At 51.1% G+C, this 11,446-nt stretch overlaps 6 protein-coding genes across 7 annotated transcripts; 3 read left to right on the top strand and 3 right to left on the bottom strand.

The window, feature by feature from the left end:
* Positions 1-422: 422 nt before the first annotated feature.
* DFL_000320 (uncharacterized protein) lies at positions 423-2,548 on the top strand (the record flags this gene model as incomplete). 2 transcript variants are annotated; one of them, XM_067632105.1, is made up of 2 exons in its annotated part: positions 423-1,113; positions 1,302-2,548. In XM_067632105.1, 2 exons carry the CDS (start codon positions 423-425, stop codon positions 2,546-2,548), a joined length of 1,938 nt encoding a protein of 645 aa, XP_067494849.1. The 2 variants fall into 2 exon arrangements, with proteins under 2 accessions (XP_067494849.1, XP_067494850.1); XM_067632106.1 differs by having other exon boundaries at positions 423-1,215.
* A 905-nt stretch (positions 2,549-3,453) lies between these two features.
* Positions 3,454-4,779, top strand: DFL_000319 (uncharacterized protein; the record flags this gene model as incomplete). The annotated part of the gene is made up of 3 exons (XM_067632092.1): positions 3,454-3,481; positions 3,642-4,030; positions 4,111-4,779. The coding sequence occupies 3 exons, from the start codon at positions 3,454-3,456 to the stop codon at positions 4,777-4,779; spliced, it is 1,086 nt and encodes a 361-aa protein (XP_067494848.1).
* Positions 4,780-4,958: 179 nt separating this feature from the next.
* DFL_000318 (uncharacterized protein) lies at positions 4,959-7,259 on the bottom strand (the record flags this gene model as incomplete). The annotated part of the gene is made up of 1 exon (XM_067632080.1): positions 4,959-7,259. One exon carries the CDS (start codon positions 7,257-7,259, stop codon positions 4,959-4,961), a length of 2,301 nt encoding a protein of 766 aa, XP_067494847.1.
* A 189-nt stretch (positions 7,260-7,448) lies between these two features.
* DFL_000317 (uncharacterized protein) lies at positions 7,449-9,320 on the top strand (the record flags this gene model as incomplete). Its single annotated transcript, XM_067632068.1, has 3 exons — positions 7,449-7,843; positions 7,927-9,068; positions 9,124-9,320. The coding sequence occupies 3 exons, from the start codon at positions 7,449-7,451 to the stop codon at positions 9,318-9,320; spliced, it is 1,734 nt and encodes a 577-aa protein (XP_067494846.1).
* A 149-nt stretch (positions 9,321-9,469) lies between these two features.
* DFL_000316 (uncharacterized protein) lies at positions 9,470-10,638 on the bottom strand (the record flags this gene model as incomplete). Its single annotated transcript, XM_067632057.1, has 2 exons — positions 9,470-9,733; positions 9,787-10,638. The coding sequence occupies 2 exons, from the start codon at positions 10,636-10,638 to the stop codon at positions 9,470-9,472; spliced, it is 1,116 nt and encodes a 371-aa protein (XP_067494845.1).
* Positions 10,639-10,758: 120 nt separating this feature from the next.
* Positions 10,759-11,239, bottom strand: DFL_000315 (uncharacterized protein; the record flags this gene model as incomplete). Its single annotated transcript, XM_067632046.1, has 2 exons — positions 10,759-11,024; positions 11,158-11,239. The coding sequence occupies 2 exons, from the start codon at positions 11,237-11,239 to the stop codon at positions 10,759-10,761; spliced, it is 348 nt and encodes a 115-aa protein (XP_067494844.1).
* Positions 11,240-11,446: the final 207 nt, after the last annotated feature.

Raw genomic sequence — 11,446 nt, 5'->3', positions numbered from 1 at the left:
GTCTGCATGTCGTACTGACTGGCGAAAGGGCAATCTACTGTGGCAGCAGCCGGCTTGCTTCTTGTCCGGCACGCGAACAGGTTACGTCTAATTACCTATTATCATCCCTCTGTCTTCTCTGTCGGCCTTTCTTTCTGTCCGTTCTGTCGGCCTGTCTCGTTCGTCGCTGTTTTGGCCGACCAGCCTGCTCATCGGCGACAAACATCATCAAAAAGCAACTCTACCTAATCTAACCCCCAAGGTTCCATAGAACAAAATTCAACTGGTCGACGTCGGTTACTCGAGATCCTGCGGAGAAACTCTTCCCGTTTTTTTCCATTATTTTTTCCTTTGTTCTTTTTTCTTTCTTTCTTTTTTTTTTCGTTTAAAGCAGTTTGCAGTATCGCCATCGTCGCACGAGAAAATCGCATCCCACCAACAAGATGGCCTTCCTGGGTTCCCCTCCACAGGCCTACTGGTCATCCCCGTTTGTCGCCGACCCTGCTTTCGATCCCGAACTGACCGATCCATCCGCCATACACGACCCCCAGCAAACTTCGTTATCTCACGGTATCCAGCCTGCCGAAAATGCTCACCATATCCTCGATCCTGCTCTCTCCGACGAGATGCCGCCCCAGGGCCAGCATCCCATCATCTTTCACCAAACATCTCCTCATTCGTATGCCCCTCCTCCGCCATTCGAGGCGGGTCTACCTCCTCCACCTCCCGATCAACTATACTCGCCCGGCCGCATCAGGCCTCCCACCGCCAAGGAGATGCAGAGCCAGCATAGTGGTGAAGTCGTTATGGATGACGGTCATGGAGCTGCCTACATCGCTCCAGCCCAGCATCCTTTCCTGGGAAACGGCATGCACCATCCCGATATGCATCAGCCTCTGGGACAACCCCCTCAGATCAAGTTCAGAGCTACTCCGAACAATCCTTCGGGCGGCGGAGGCCACGGTCGGCGTCCCAAGATGACCAAGGAGGAACAAATGGCCAGACGGAGACTGAGAACCGACACTGACGAGTATCGTACCCAAGAACGCGAACGGATGAGACGCCGGCGCGCACGAGAGAAAGAGGAGCGCGAGAGGCAGAAGAGGGAACAGGAGGAACAATTACGGGCCGAGGGTAAGGAAAGCTGGATCGCTCCTGCTACCACCACCACACCGAAGCGAAAGACTGTCAAGATGGTGAAGAAGAAGGCACCTGTTGCAGCGAATAGCGGACTGGGTACGACGGGATAGTCCTTGATTGTCTGAAGGGAAGAATATTTTACTAACGATGGTGTGTGTTGCTCTTTTTTTTCGGTGCTTTAGATGCCACGATGGAAGAAGAAGACGACTCGCGAGAGGCGAAACGACAGGCCAAAGTCGATAACAGAGCTACCTCTCACGAGGCCGAAAACGAAGATTCTCTGGAGGTCTTGGAAGAAGAAGAAGAGGCGTTCCGGGAGCCGAAAGAAGATGGGGAGGACGCTCTTGGAGAACCAGCACTAACGGAAGAGCAAATCGAAGAAGCCGCCGAACAACAAGAGGAGGAGGAGGAGGCTGGGGATGCTGCCGAAGAAGCTGCGGGAGAAGAAGAGGCCGCTGATAAGAAGGAGACGGGGACTCGAACTTCGGCCCGACGGGCGGCTCTATCAAAGACGACTAGAACACCAACTTCTAACCGATCTTCTCGAGCTGCTTCTAACAAGGCCACGCCTGCCAAAGCTGCCGCCCGTCCCGCACGAGGCCGTGCTGCAGAACCGGAGAAAGTCGTTCAGGAGGTCACTACCACCCGATCCGGGAGGACCACACGCAGCGCGCTCAGTACTCCCAAGACCGTCGAAAAAAAAGATTCGCCGACCCCTCAGGCTGCCCCGGCGGCACCCGTTCCGCTCAAGATCACCACACGGAAGCAGATGGTAACCACTCCGGCAAGTCCATCGTCGCCAGCGATCAGCAAGACTCGGGTTTCGCTGAAATCTCTTTCCACCTCGGCTTCGGCACCCGCTCAACCCCCCACGGAAGCCAAGTCGCCGAGTTCGATCCGTCCACCGACTGACTCCAAATCTACGGTTGCTCCGGTCGTGATGCTTTTTGGTTATCCGGCCGGTGTCAACCCACCCTGCGAGGTATCGTCGGTCTCCGTCACCGTCGAAAGCACCAAAACAAATAAGATTTGTATGATGACTGCTGATGACATGCGAAGACCAGCAACCCCGTCCCTTGAAGGCGAAGAGGGCGAGAAGATGGAAATCGACGAGATCAAGGAGGATGAGAGCAAGGAGGAGACCGAAGAAAAGCCGGCGGTGGACGCCGATGCCCTGGACAAGAACGGTGAATCGCGAAAGTCGAGTTCTCCGGATAACGGAGCCAATGGGAGGTTTAGCTGGGACTTGGTGGTTCAGATGTTGAAGGCGGACATCGGGTTCGATCCGTCGAAGGATGAGCTTGTCGGGTTCCATCATAAGGACCCTTTGTTGCTTAGCTGTGACCGACATCTTAATACGGCGATAGTCATGGCGGCAAAGGAAGGGGTTAGGATGCCGAAGTGGTACGTTTACGAGAAGCAGCAGTGATGGATTGAAAACATTTCCGCTCCCACGAGGCTTAGTAGCGCTGCTTGCTGCTTAGTAGGGGGGGATCCATCGATATGCATGTACACGGACGATGACAGTTTTAAGAGAATGTTTCCTTCTGTTTTCGACACGCGGTTATGGTCTCTGTTTGTCTTTATTTTCTCTTTTCTTTCACTTTTTGGACTTGCACGTTTAATACCCCTTTGCTTTCTACTTATCATGCTCGCTTTGCGTTTTCCTTTCTATACTCATGAACATCGCATCCGGTTACCCTCTAGGTTCTATGGAATTATGTGGTACCTGAGGTGCTATCGATTGTACAGACTTTTTTCTTTTCTTCATATATACTCAAGGTGCTGGTTTATTCAATGCGCACTCTTACATTTTTTTTTGACTTTTCACTTGCGCCTTTTTTACTCTGGAATGATTTTTTTTTTTACTTGGGATTGATTTAATGTTCGATTGATCGAAGGGATGGATGGGTCAAGGGACCGGTGGATTAGCTAGTTTAATGGGATGATTCTTCTTTACTTTCGCTTGATCCACAAACCTTTTTTTATTGACGGTGAGAGATGGCCTTTCTGTGATGAGGGATGATCGGTTATGCCGAAAACTTCAGGCATCTTTTCTTACGATGGGTTTGAGCTGAAAGGTATCAGCCCGGTACGAAAACCGGTACGCATTCGAGCGATGGGATGAAGATTGGGTTCACTCTGCAGCTGGATTTTGTGTCCGCGCGACAACTGACAGGAGAATTGGGCTCCTTTAACCGCAAGCCATAAAAAACGCCTTCGTCTACGGTTCCGGCTGAACTTAAACGCCCGCACGGCCGAAGAAGATGCTGTCGCGGGAATCATTTTCTACGGTGTGGTTTTTTTGTAAAGCTGCGGTCGGCAACGAATCAGATGTTTGATAGGCGGGACGTGGACCGGGGTAGGTTGCATTAGCTTTGGCACAAGCTCAGCTGATTACCCTCTCGTGCGCTGGTGGTTCGTGATGGAGTTTTATCAACCGCAAGCTGCACCGCGTCAGATAGTCATATGGGTGGTTGGGGATTTTAACGTTTTGATATAAATACGTTATTTCCATCCAGCATACCGTGCTCCATCCATCCAAAGCTGCTCCCCTCCAACCACCGTCAAGATGCAACTGACAACCCTCCTCCCCGCCCTCCTCCTCTCCTCCCTCCCGGGCACCCAAGCCTGGGGTTTCTACGGCCACAAAACCGTCGCTCTATTGGCATCCCGCTACCTCCTCCCCGAAACCTCAGTATTCGTCCAAACCTACCTCTACCGCGGACAATCCATCATGGACGCCGCCGTCTGGGCCGATCGATATGCCCATATACCCCTGGGACGGTACTCGAAGACGTGGCATTATATAGACGCCCGAGATGATCCGCCGAGGGTTTGCGAGGTTAATTATGATCGCGATTGTGCGGTTGCCGGTGGGGGGTGTATCATTAGCGCTTTGGTTAACATGGTATTTTTCTTTGCTTCTTTCCATTTTTTTTTTATGATGGTTATTATCGGGTGAGGCTAATGGGGGGGTTGTGAAACCAGACGGCAAGGATCCAAGATGAATCGCTACCGTGGGCGCAACGGGCGCAGGCGTTGAGGTTTATATTACATTTCGTGGGGGATATTCATCAGCCGTTACATACGGAACATAAATCCCTCGGTGGGAATAGGATCAAAGTCCTCTTTCACGGTCACGAGGCGAATCTCCATTCCATCTGGGATTCTAAGATTATCGAGGCTGTTCGCGGGAGACCCACCGAACGCGGTATCATAAACCTGACGAACGAACTACAAGACCGTATCGAAGGCGGGGAATATGCGACCGAAGCTAAAGAGAACTGGAAGAGTTGCCTGAACACCACGGCGGCGGAGGAGTGCGCGCTCGTTTGGGCCTCCGGGGCGAACAAGTGGGTTTGCGACTACGTGCTTAAGGATGAGGATCTGGAGGGCAAGGAGTTGGGGGGAGAATACGCGGAGGGTGCGGTGCCGATTATCGAGAAGAGTATCGCGCAGGCGGGGTATAGGCTTGCGGGGTGGTTGAACATGTTGGTTGTGGGGAAGGATGGGTTGGATGGGACTGAGAGTTTTGGAAACGGTGGGTGGGAGGTGTTGGAGGGGGCGAGGGAGGGGGTCGAGGAGGTGGATAGGGAGATCGAGGAGATGATCGAGGAGGGTGCGAGGAGGTTTGAGGGGTTGAGGGTGCAGGGTTAGGTTTAAAATTTCAAGGTTGGGGGTAAGGGAGTATGGAGTTTTTGGATGGGTTTGGGAAGAGGGGGGGTGTACGTTATGGTTGATTGTATTAGTACTTTGTATAGGCGGGTATATATAAACCGTATACATGTTCTCCTATGATGATATTTGATACACTTCATTATATACCACTTGAGTATCTATCTTAGTCCCAGTCGCTCTTCGACCCGTCTCCTCACCTCCGCCATCTCAGCACCTTGTCCTTCGAACATCCTATCAACCCTCATCCTCAAACTCGCTCTATCTCCTGTTCCCAATATCTGCACCAACCGATCGATAGCTCTACTATCCCTCTCTTGTACTTCCTCCTCCTCCCCCCCCTCTTCTTCTACCACATCTGCTTCCTCTTCTACTTCATCGTGTACATTATCATCAGCTCCGACTACGACTCCAAACCTCTCTCCAAACCATCCTCTCAATTCCCGGGGTACGAGTCCTACGTTCAATGCCAACTCCGCGCGGTCCGAGAGTCCCATTCCGGCGGGGAAGCCGACTCCATCTTCGACCATGGTTACAAGCGTGGCTCTTAGATCGTCTTCTCCGACTTCAAAGGTTCCCGGTTCTTGTTGTTGTCGCGGCTGTTCCTGGTTAACTGCAGCGGCAGCAGCTGTTGGCGTCGGTTGCGGCATCTCCGGCGGTTGGAAGTCCGGTAAAAGACTTCTAAAGAATGCTTCGAATAATCCACGCGGTCCGACTGTTTCTGTCGGAACACCTGCTGCGGTAGATCCTGTTTCCATTTCCTTTTGGTATTCGCTTTCTTTCCCTTCCGGCGGTAAGATGTCCCATGCGTAACCTTGGTCGTTTCTTAACTTCGCCGGTAGGAATCCGATCAACCCTCTGCTCTCACTTGGATCCATCAAGAAAATATGTCTTGCTAGATCTCGTAGTTTAGCGTCGACATATACCGATTTCATAGTTCCTAGGTTTCTTCTATCGATGTTGTTAAATTTTTTAGAGTCGTGAAGAACCGAGATTAGGAATTGTGCGTGTTCGGGAATGTTCCACAGATCTCCCATTCGCAGGGTATACATTTCTGCAAGCAGGCTGTCTATTTCCGTTGGTGGTAATAGACCCCATAATTCCTCCGGTAAAGGTTTTGTAGCATTTTCGGCTGATAATGTGCCGTGGAGTTTCGTTATCAACCAGGGATAGGTGGTTATGGCCTCTCTTAGTCTTGATTTTGCGGAATCCAAGTTACCAGCCATGAATTCGGCGAGGGAGAGGGAGTAAGCTATGTTCGGACTATTCGACCATGTCGGTTTCAACAGTGGAGTTGAGGATAGAGAGAGGAGGATATCGAAGCATCGGGATTTTAGGGCGTATTGGTCGATTATCAGGAGGAGGCAGAGCGGGTCGTCTATGGGGTCCAATTGGAGGAGGAGTCTGATGAATTCTAGACCTGTGCGCCAGAGGCCGCGGCGGGAGAGGGAGAGGATGTATTTCCAGGCCGAGAAGTAGAGTTCACGGTTTTCAAAGTAGGAGAAGGAGAGGCGGGCGAGACCCGAGGTTAGGGATGTGGGGAAGACGGAGTGACTGCTTCGGCCCAATGAGAAGAGAGCGCGGGAGAGGAGGGTTTGGGAGGTCGTGTGATCGTTGGATTGGGTTAGCGCTATATGACTTGTTTGGAGGAGCGTGGAGATGTGGTAGGGGTGGGCGGAGAGGTGGGAGATCATGCGGTCCGGATCCATGGAGCGGACGCAGAGGAGGAATTGACGTTGGGTTTCTTGGTAGGCGCGGGAATGGGTGTATTTGAAGGAGATTGTGTTATCGATGGGGGATTTGGAGAGGAGGTCCATCGATAGACCGCCTGAGGAGTCGCGAGGCCAGTTTTCGGAGGGTTGGACGAAGGGGTTTCGGCGAGTTGAGAGGGCGCGGGTGGAGGCGCCCGGGAGGCGGGAACGGGGCGGGTTTTCGCGGGTGGTGGCGGAGCGCCCGAAGAGTTTTCGCATTTCGTTTTCGAGGTCGAGGTGGCGGGGGTCGATGTGGAGGAGGGTGGTTAGGAGGGACGAGGGGGACGAGGGGGAGGATGTGGGGGTGGTGGGGAAGAGGGTGGTTGATTTTAGGGATTGGAGTGCGCTGTCGAAGGCTTTGTCGTCGTCTTCTCTGTCTTCCGAGACGGCCTTGGATTTGCCCTTGTTCTTCTTCTTTTTCTTCTTATTCTTCTTTGATTTTGAGGGGGCTGTTGATGTCGTGGAAGGGGGTTCCGGGACGTCGTCTTCGTTCTCCTCGTCTTGGTCTTCAACCTCAGCTTCTTCGAGCTCGGCTTCTAACATGGCAAATAGGTTTGGCTTCTTTGAGACGATGGGAGTTTCTTCCTCCTCTTCTTCGTCTTCTTCTTCATCGTCGTTTTGGGAGTCTTTTGAGGGAGGGGAAGCGGCGAGGGCGGCCAGACGTTCCTCTTCCGCCCGCTGCTGGGCCTTTCTCAGTGCGCGGGTGGACATGGTGTATATGCTGTCCTAGACACTATTATTAGCTGGCTGTCTCTATCGGTGGGAATATGGTACTTACCTGCTAGAGTGTTAACCCATGAAGCTGAAAAGTAGGTGGAGATGTCGTGGAAATGTCGATGTCAATGTGGTTTGGGAGAAGGAGGATGTTGGAGAGACGAGCCGCCAAAAGATGCGGCTTAAATGCGGCAGAACCACAAACAACATTCGCAACCGACACCATTCACCGCTCCATCTCGGCTTCACCACTTCCAACAATCGCCAATAATTGCCAAATCACCCGCGATGGATGCCTCTCAGCCTCCTCCTCCTCCTCCTCTTCTTGGTGATGGGGAGGTGTGTACTTACTGCGCCTGGGCTCCTTATGCGATCGTTGCTATTCCCCTTGTCCTCCCGGTGCTCCTATTGCTACTACACGGACCGTTATTACGACTCCTTGGGTTTTATATCCGGAGCCTGAACGGCGATAAGAGGGAGTTATTGTTTAGAGTGTCGTCGGAGGAAGCTGTGAAGGCTAACAAGGCGGCAGAGACTGTTCCACAGCCGACTACGATCGTTGGGTTCTTTCATCCTTACTGGTACGGAAAAGCTCGTCTATAGCTTGTCTGCCTACCAAGCTATCCTACAGGTTATGATAAACTAATGGCTGTATCGACGATAGTAACGCCGGCGGCGGCGGCGAACGCGTCCTCTGGGCTGCAATCCACGCCAACCAACTACGCTCCCCCCACATCCTCAACATCGTCTACACCGGCGACCACGCCACCAAATCCACAATCCTCTCCAACGTTCAAACCCGCTTCGACATCCACCTAAACCCCTCCCTCATCCAATTCATCCACCTCCAAAAACGTCATCTGGTCTCATCCTCCTCGTGGCCACGCTTCACCCTCCTCGGACAATCCCTCGGATCCGTATTCCTAGCTCTCGAAGCATTTGGAATGTTAGTGCCGGACGTCTATATCGATAGCATGGGATACGCGTTTACTGTCCTCCTTGCTAAAAAATTGTTTGGAATACCGACGGGGGCGTATGTTCATTATCCGACTATAAGTACTGATATGTTGGGGGCTTTGTCGCCGGAGAAGAGTGCGAAGAAACGGTATTGGCAGGCTTTTGCGATGTTGTATAGCTATGCGGGGTCGGGGATTGATGTGGTGGTTGCGAATAGCAGTTGGACGGCGGGGCATTTGAATTCTTTGTGGAGGGGACGGCAGGGGGGAGGGTCAGAAGTTAGCGGTGCTGCCGCTGCGGCCGCTGCGCCAAAGTTTGATGGCGGATTGGCTACAGCTATCAAGTGGATCTCAGGAAGACAGAAGAAAGGGGACATCGAGGTCCTTTTCCCGCCCTGTGCGGTTAAAAAACTGGCAGAGAAGATTCCCATCAAGGAAAAACGGGACGATGCGATTCTCTACATCGCACAATTCCGTCCTGAAAAGAACCACATCCTCGTCCTCCAAGCCTTCGAGAAGTTTCTAAAGACCGCGCCTTCGGAATTAAAACGCACAAAACTCGTGCTGGTAGGATCTGTTCGGGAAGATCAGGACGAGAAGAAGGTTTACGAACTGAGACTGCTGGCGCATGAGTTACAGATTGATAAGAATGTGGTGTTCGTGACGAATGCGCCGTGGGGGGATGTTATAGAGTGGCTTGGGAAGGCGAGCGTTGGTGTTAATGCCATGTGGAATGAGCATTTTGGAATCGGTGTTGTTGAGTATCAGGCTGCCGGGTTGATTGGGGTTGTCCATGATAGCGGGGGACCGAAGTTGGATATTGTGGTTGATGTCGACGGGTTGAGGACCGGTGAGTATTTATCCATTCTGTTGAATAAAAATCGAGGTGCTGATATTATGTTTAGGATACCATGCCACAACTGCAGAAGAATTCGCGCAGGGGTTTAAAGAGGCGCTGTCGTTAAGTGAGGCGGATACGGTCGCTATGAGAGAGAGGGCGAGGGAGTCGTCACTGAGGTTCTCGGAGGAGATCTTTGAAGAACGGTGGAACGGTGTCATGGACACTCTTTTGGGATTACTCGAAGGCAAGAAGCGCAAGTAATCATCCGAACTGCCTTTTAGACTTGGTGTTTTTTTCATTTTGATTTTTCAAGATTTTTTTTGGATACCCGGATATTCCACCCTATGCTAGTTATATACTATACACTTTACATTTGATATTACATATTTACACCCTCTATATATACTCTATTACTTGGATTCCTCTGCCTTCTCTTTCTTTAACCAACTGGGCACCATCTCACCGACCGGTGCCACACTCTTAGGCGGCGGTAGCACCGTGTGCAGTACCGCATTCTGTATTAACGAGTATGTACCCGAAGTAATCCAATACAGCAACAGTACAGCCGGTGACCCAATCGTCAATGGGAATGCAGCGATACTGATCCCCATCAGCGCATTTCTTAAACCCTTCCTCCACCCCGTAGGTTCCTTCGAAGCTCTTGCCGTCGCCGACTGACATCTCAATCAGCAAATATATTATATATACGGTTTGATAGTAAACTCACCATGACATTCGTAAACAACGTCAAAGAGAAAATAATCGGAAGAATCATATACGGATCCGGCTGTAACAAATCCACGAACCATCCATCTATCCCGCCGGTTTGCATTTCCTCCCTTACTTTTGCTGTTATTTCGTCAATTCCTGATATTCCATTCTCCGTGGTGGGTGGTACGCCGGGTGCATCCGATTGCAAGGAGTTCATCTCCCTCGCGCGTTTGGAAATATCAATCGGAGCTTCCCAGCCGCCGACGCCTGTAACCCTTCTAACGCTTATGGATGCCAAAACCCACACGGGGATCTGGATCAACCCCACAAACCCCTTCCAATACTGACATCCAAACTTCTTATACAGCTCCACACGTTTATTTTTTGTTCTCCTCAACACCTCTTTCGTCCATTTCTCTGGCGTATCGTATACTTTCTTCCCTACCAATTCCTTTGGCGCTGTGGTAGTATTCGGAAAGACTTCCTTCGCAACTTGCCGACGGTATATACCCGACCACGCGTGGATTATCGGTGAGAGCGAGAGTTGTTTGATAGTACGCTTGTGGGAGTAGAGTGTGAAGGGGAGGGTGATGCAGGTTCGAACTGTCAGGGCTACCAGTGGGATTGTGAGGAGCCAGGGGAGAGAGGTGGTGGATTGCAAGGTGAGGATTAGGGAGGTTGTGGTGGAGAGGAGGGGTTCTACGGTTGGGATTGTGGTGAAGGAGCGGCGCGGGATGGGGTCGTCATTGCGATTGCGGGTTGGGGTGGCGATGTAGGATGAGGAGCGTAGGAGGGATGAGAGCGGGCGGGGATGGTGATGGAGGAGGTGCCGTGAGATTGTAGTGGTGGTGGTGGTTGAGCGGAGCATGGTTGACTTTGGAAGAGAGGGATTGTTGGATATTTGTGTGGTCAACGCAGTTTTGGTGTTATAAACTCGAAGACGAAGATTTTGGACGAAGCGAGGCGGTGATGATATAGGATAGGGTTGTTATGCGGTTTTCTTCTTGTCATGTTCTAACCCGATTATTCTGTTAACCCTGTAGAAGAACCTCCCCGCCCATTCTTCTATTGTTCTTTCTTCGGGTTCTGGGGATTCATTGGGGATTTCTTTGTTTGGTGGTGCTTGCGCGTTGACGGGTGGAGGTGGTTCGGGAATCCAGCCGGCTTCGACGGTTTGAACGAATACGGTGTCTTCAAGAATCATTGCGATGTTGTTTTGGTAGTTGGTAGGGTGTATTATGATTGCTATTGCGTCTACGTAGAATTATATGGGGACGGTCTCGATTATGCTCAAAACTGTTGGAGTACCATCCATCTATCACATTCAAAATAGCATCACGTCTATCGATCATCTCTATTACCCGCAAGATGTTTTGAGATATCTTACGATCTGGGGTTGTTAATCCCAAACCGGGGCTGCCGAGTTGCTCCAACCGGCCAAATCTCAAGTATTTTATCACTTGAGCCATCTTGTGGGTCCGATGGGATGTCAATGATTGGAATATACAATGTAATGCACAGATATGAATTCGCCGGTAGAGGAAGATCAATAGATTGTAAGAGAACCATTATAATGTTACAAAAATATCTTTCGATCTAGATTTATACCAATACTAAGTATAAGGTAGTGAGCCCTAAGCATAATACAACGTGCAACTGCCACGCGATCTAATTAT

The sequence above is a fragment of the Arthrobotrys flagrans genome (genome assembly GCF_004000055.1).
Source record: "Arthrobotrys flagrans strain CBS H-5679 chromosome Unknown unitig_15, whole genome shotgun sequence".
Lineage (NCBI taxonomy): Eukaryota > Fungi > Ascomycota > Orbiliomycetes > Orbiliales > Orbiliaceae > Arthrobotrys > Arthrobotrys flagrans.
The sequence above is the reverse complement of the archived record's forward strand: the minus strand, read 5'-3'. Positions and strand labels throughout refer to the sequence as shown.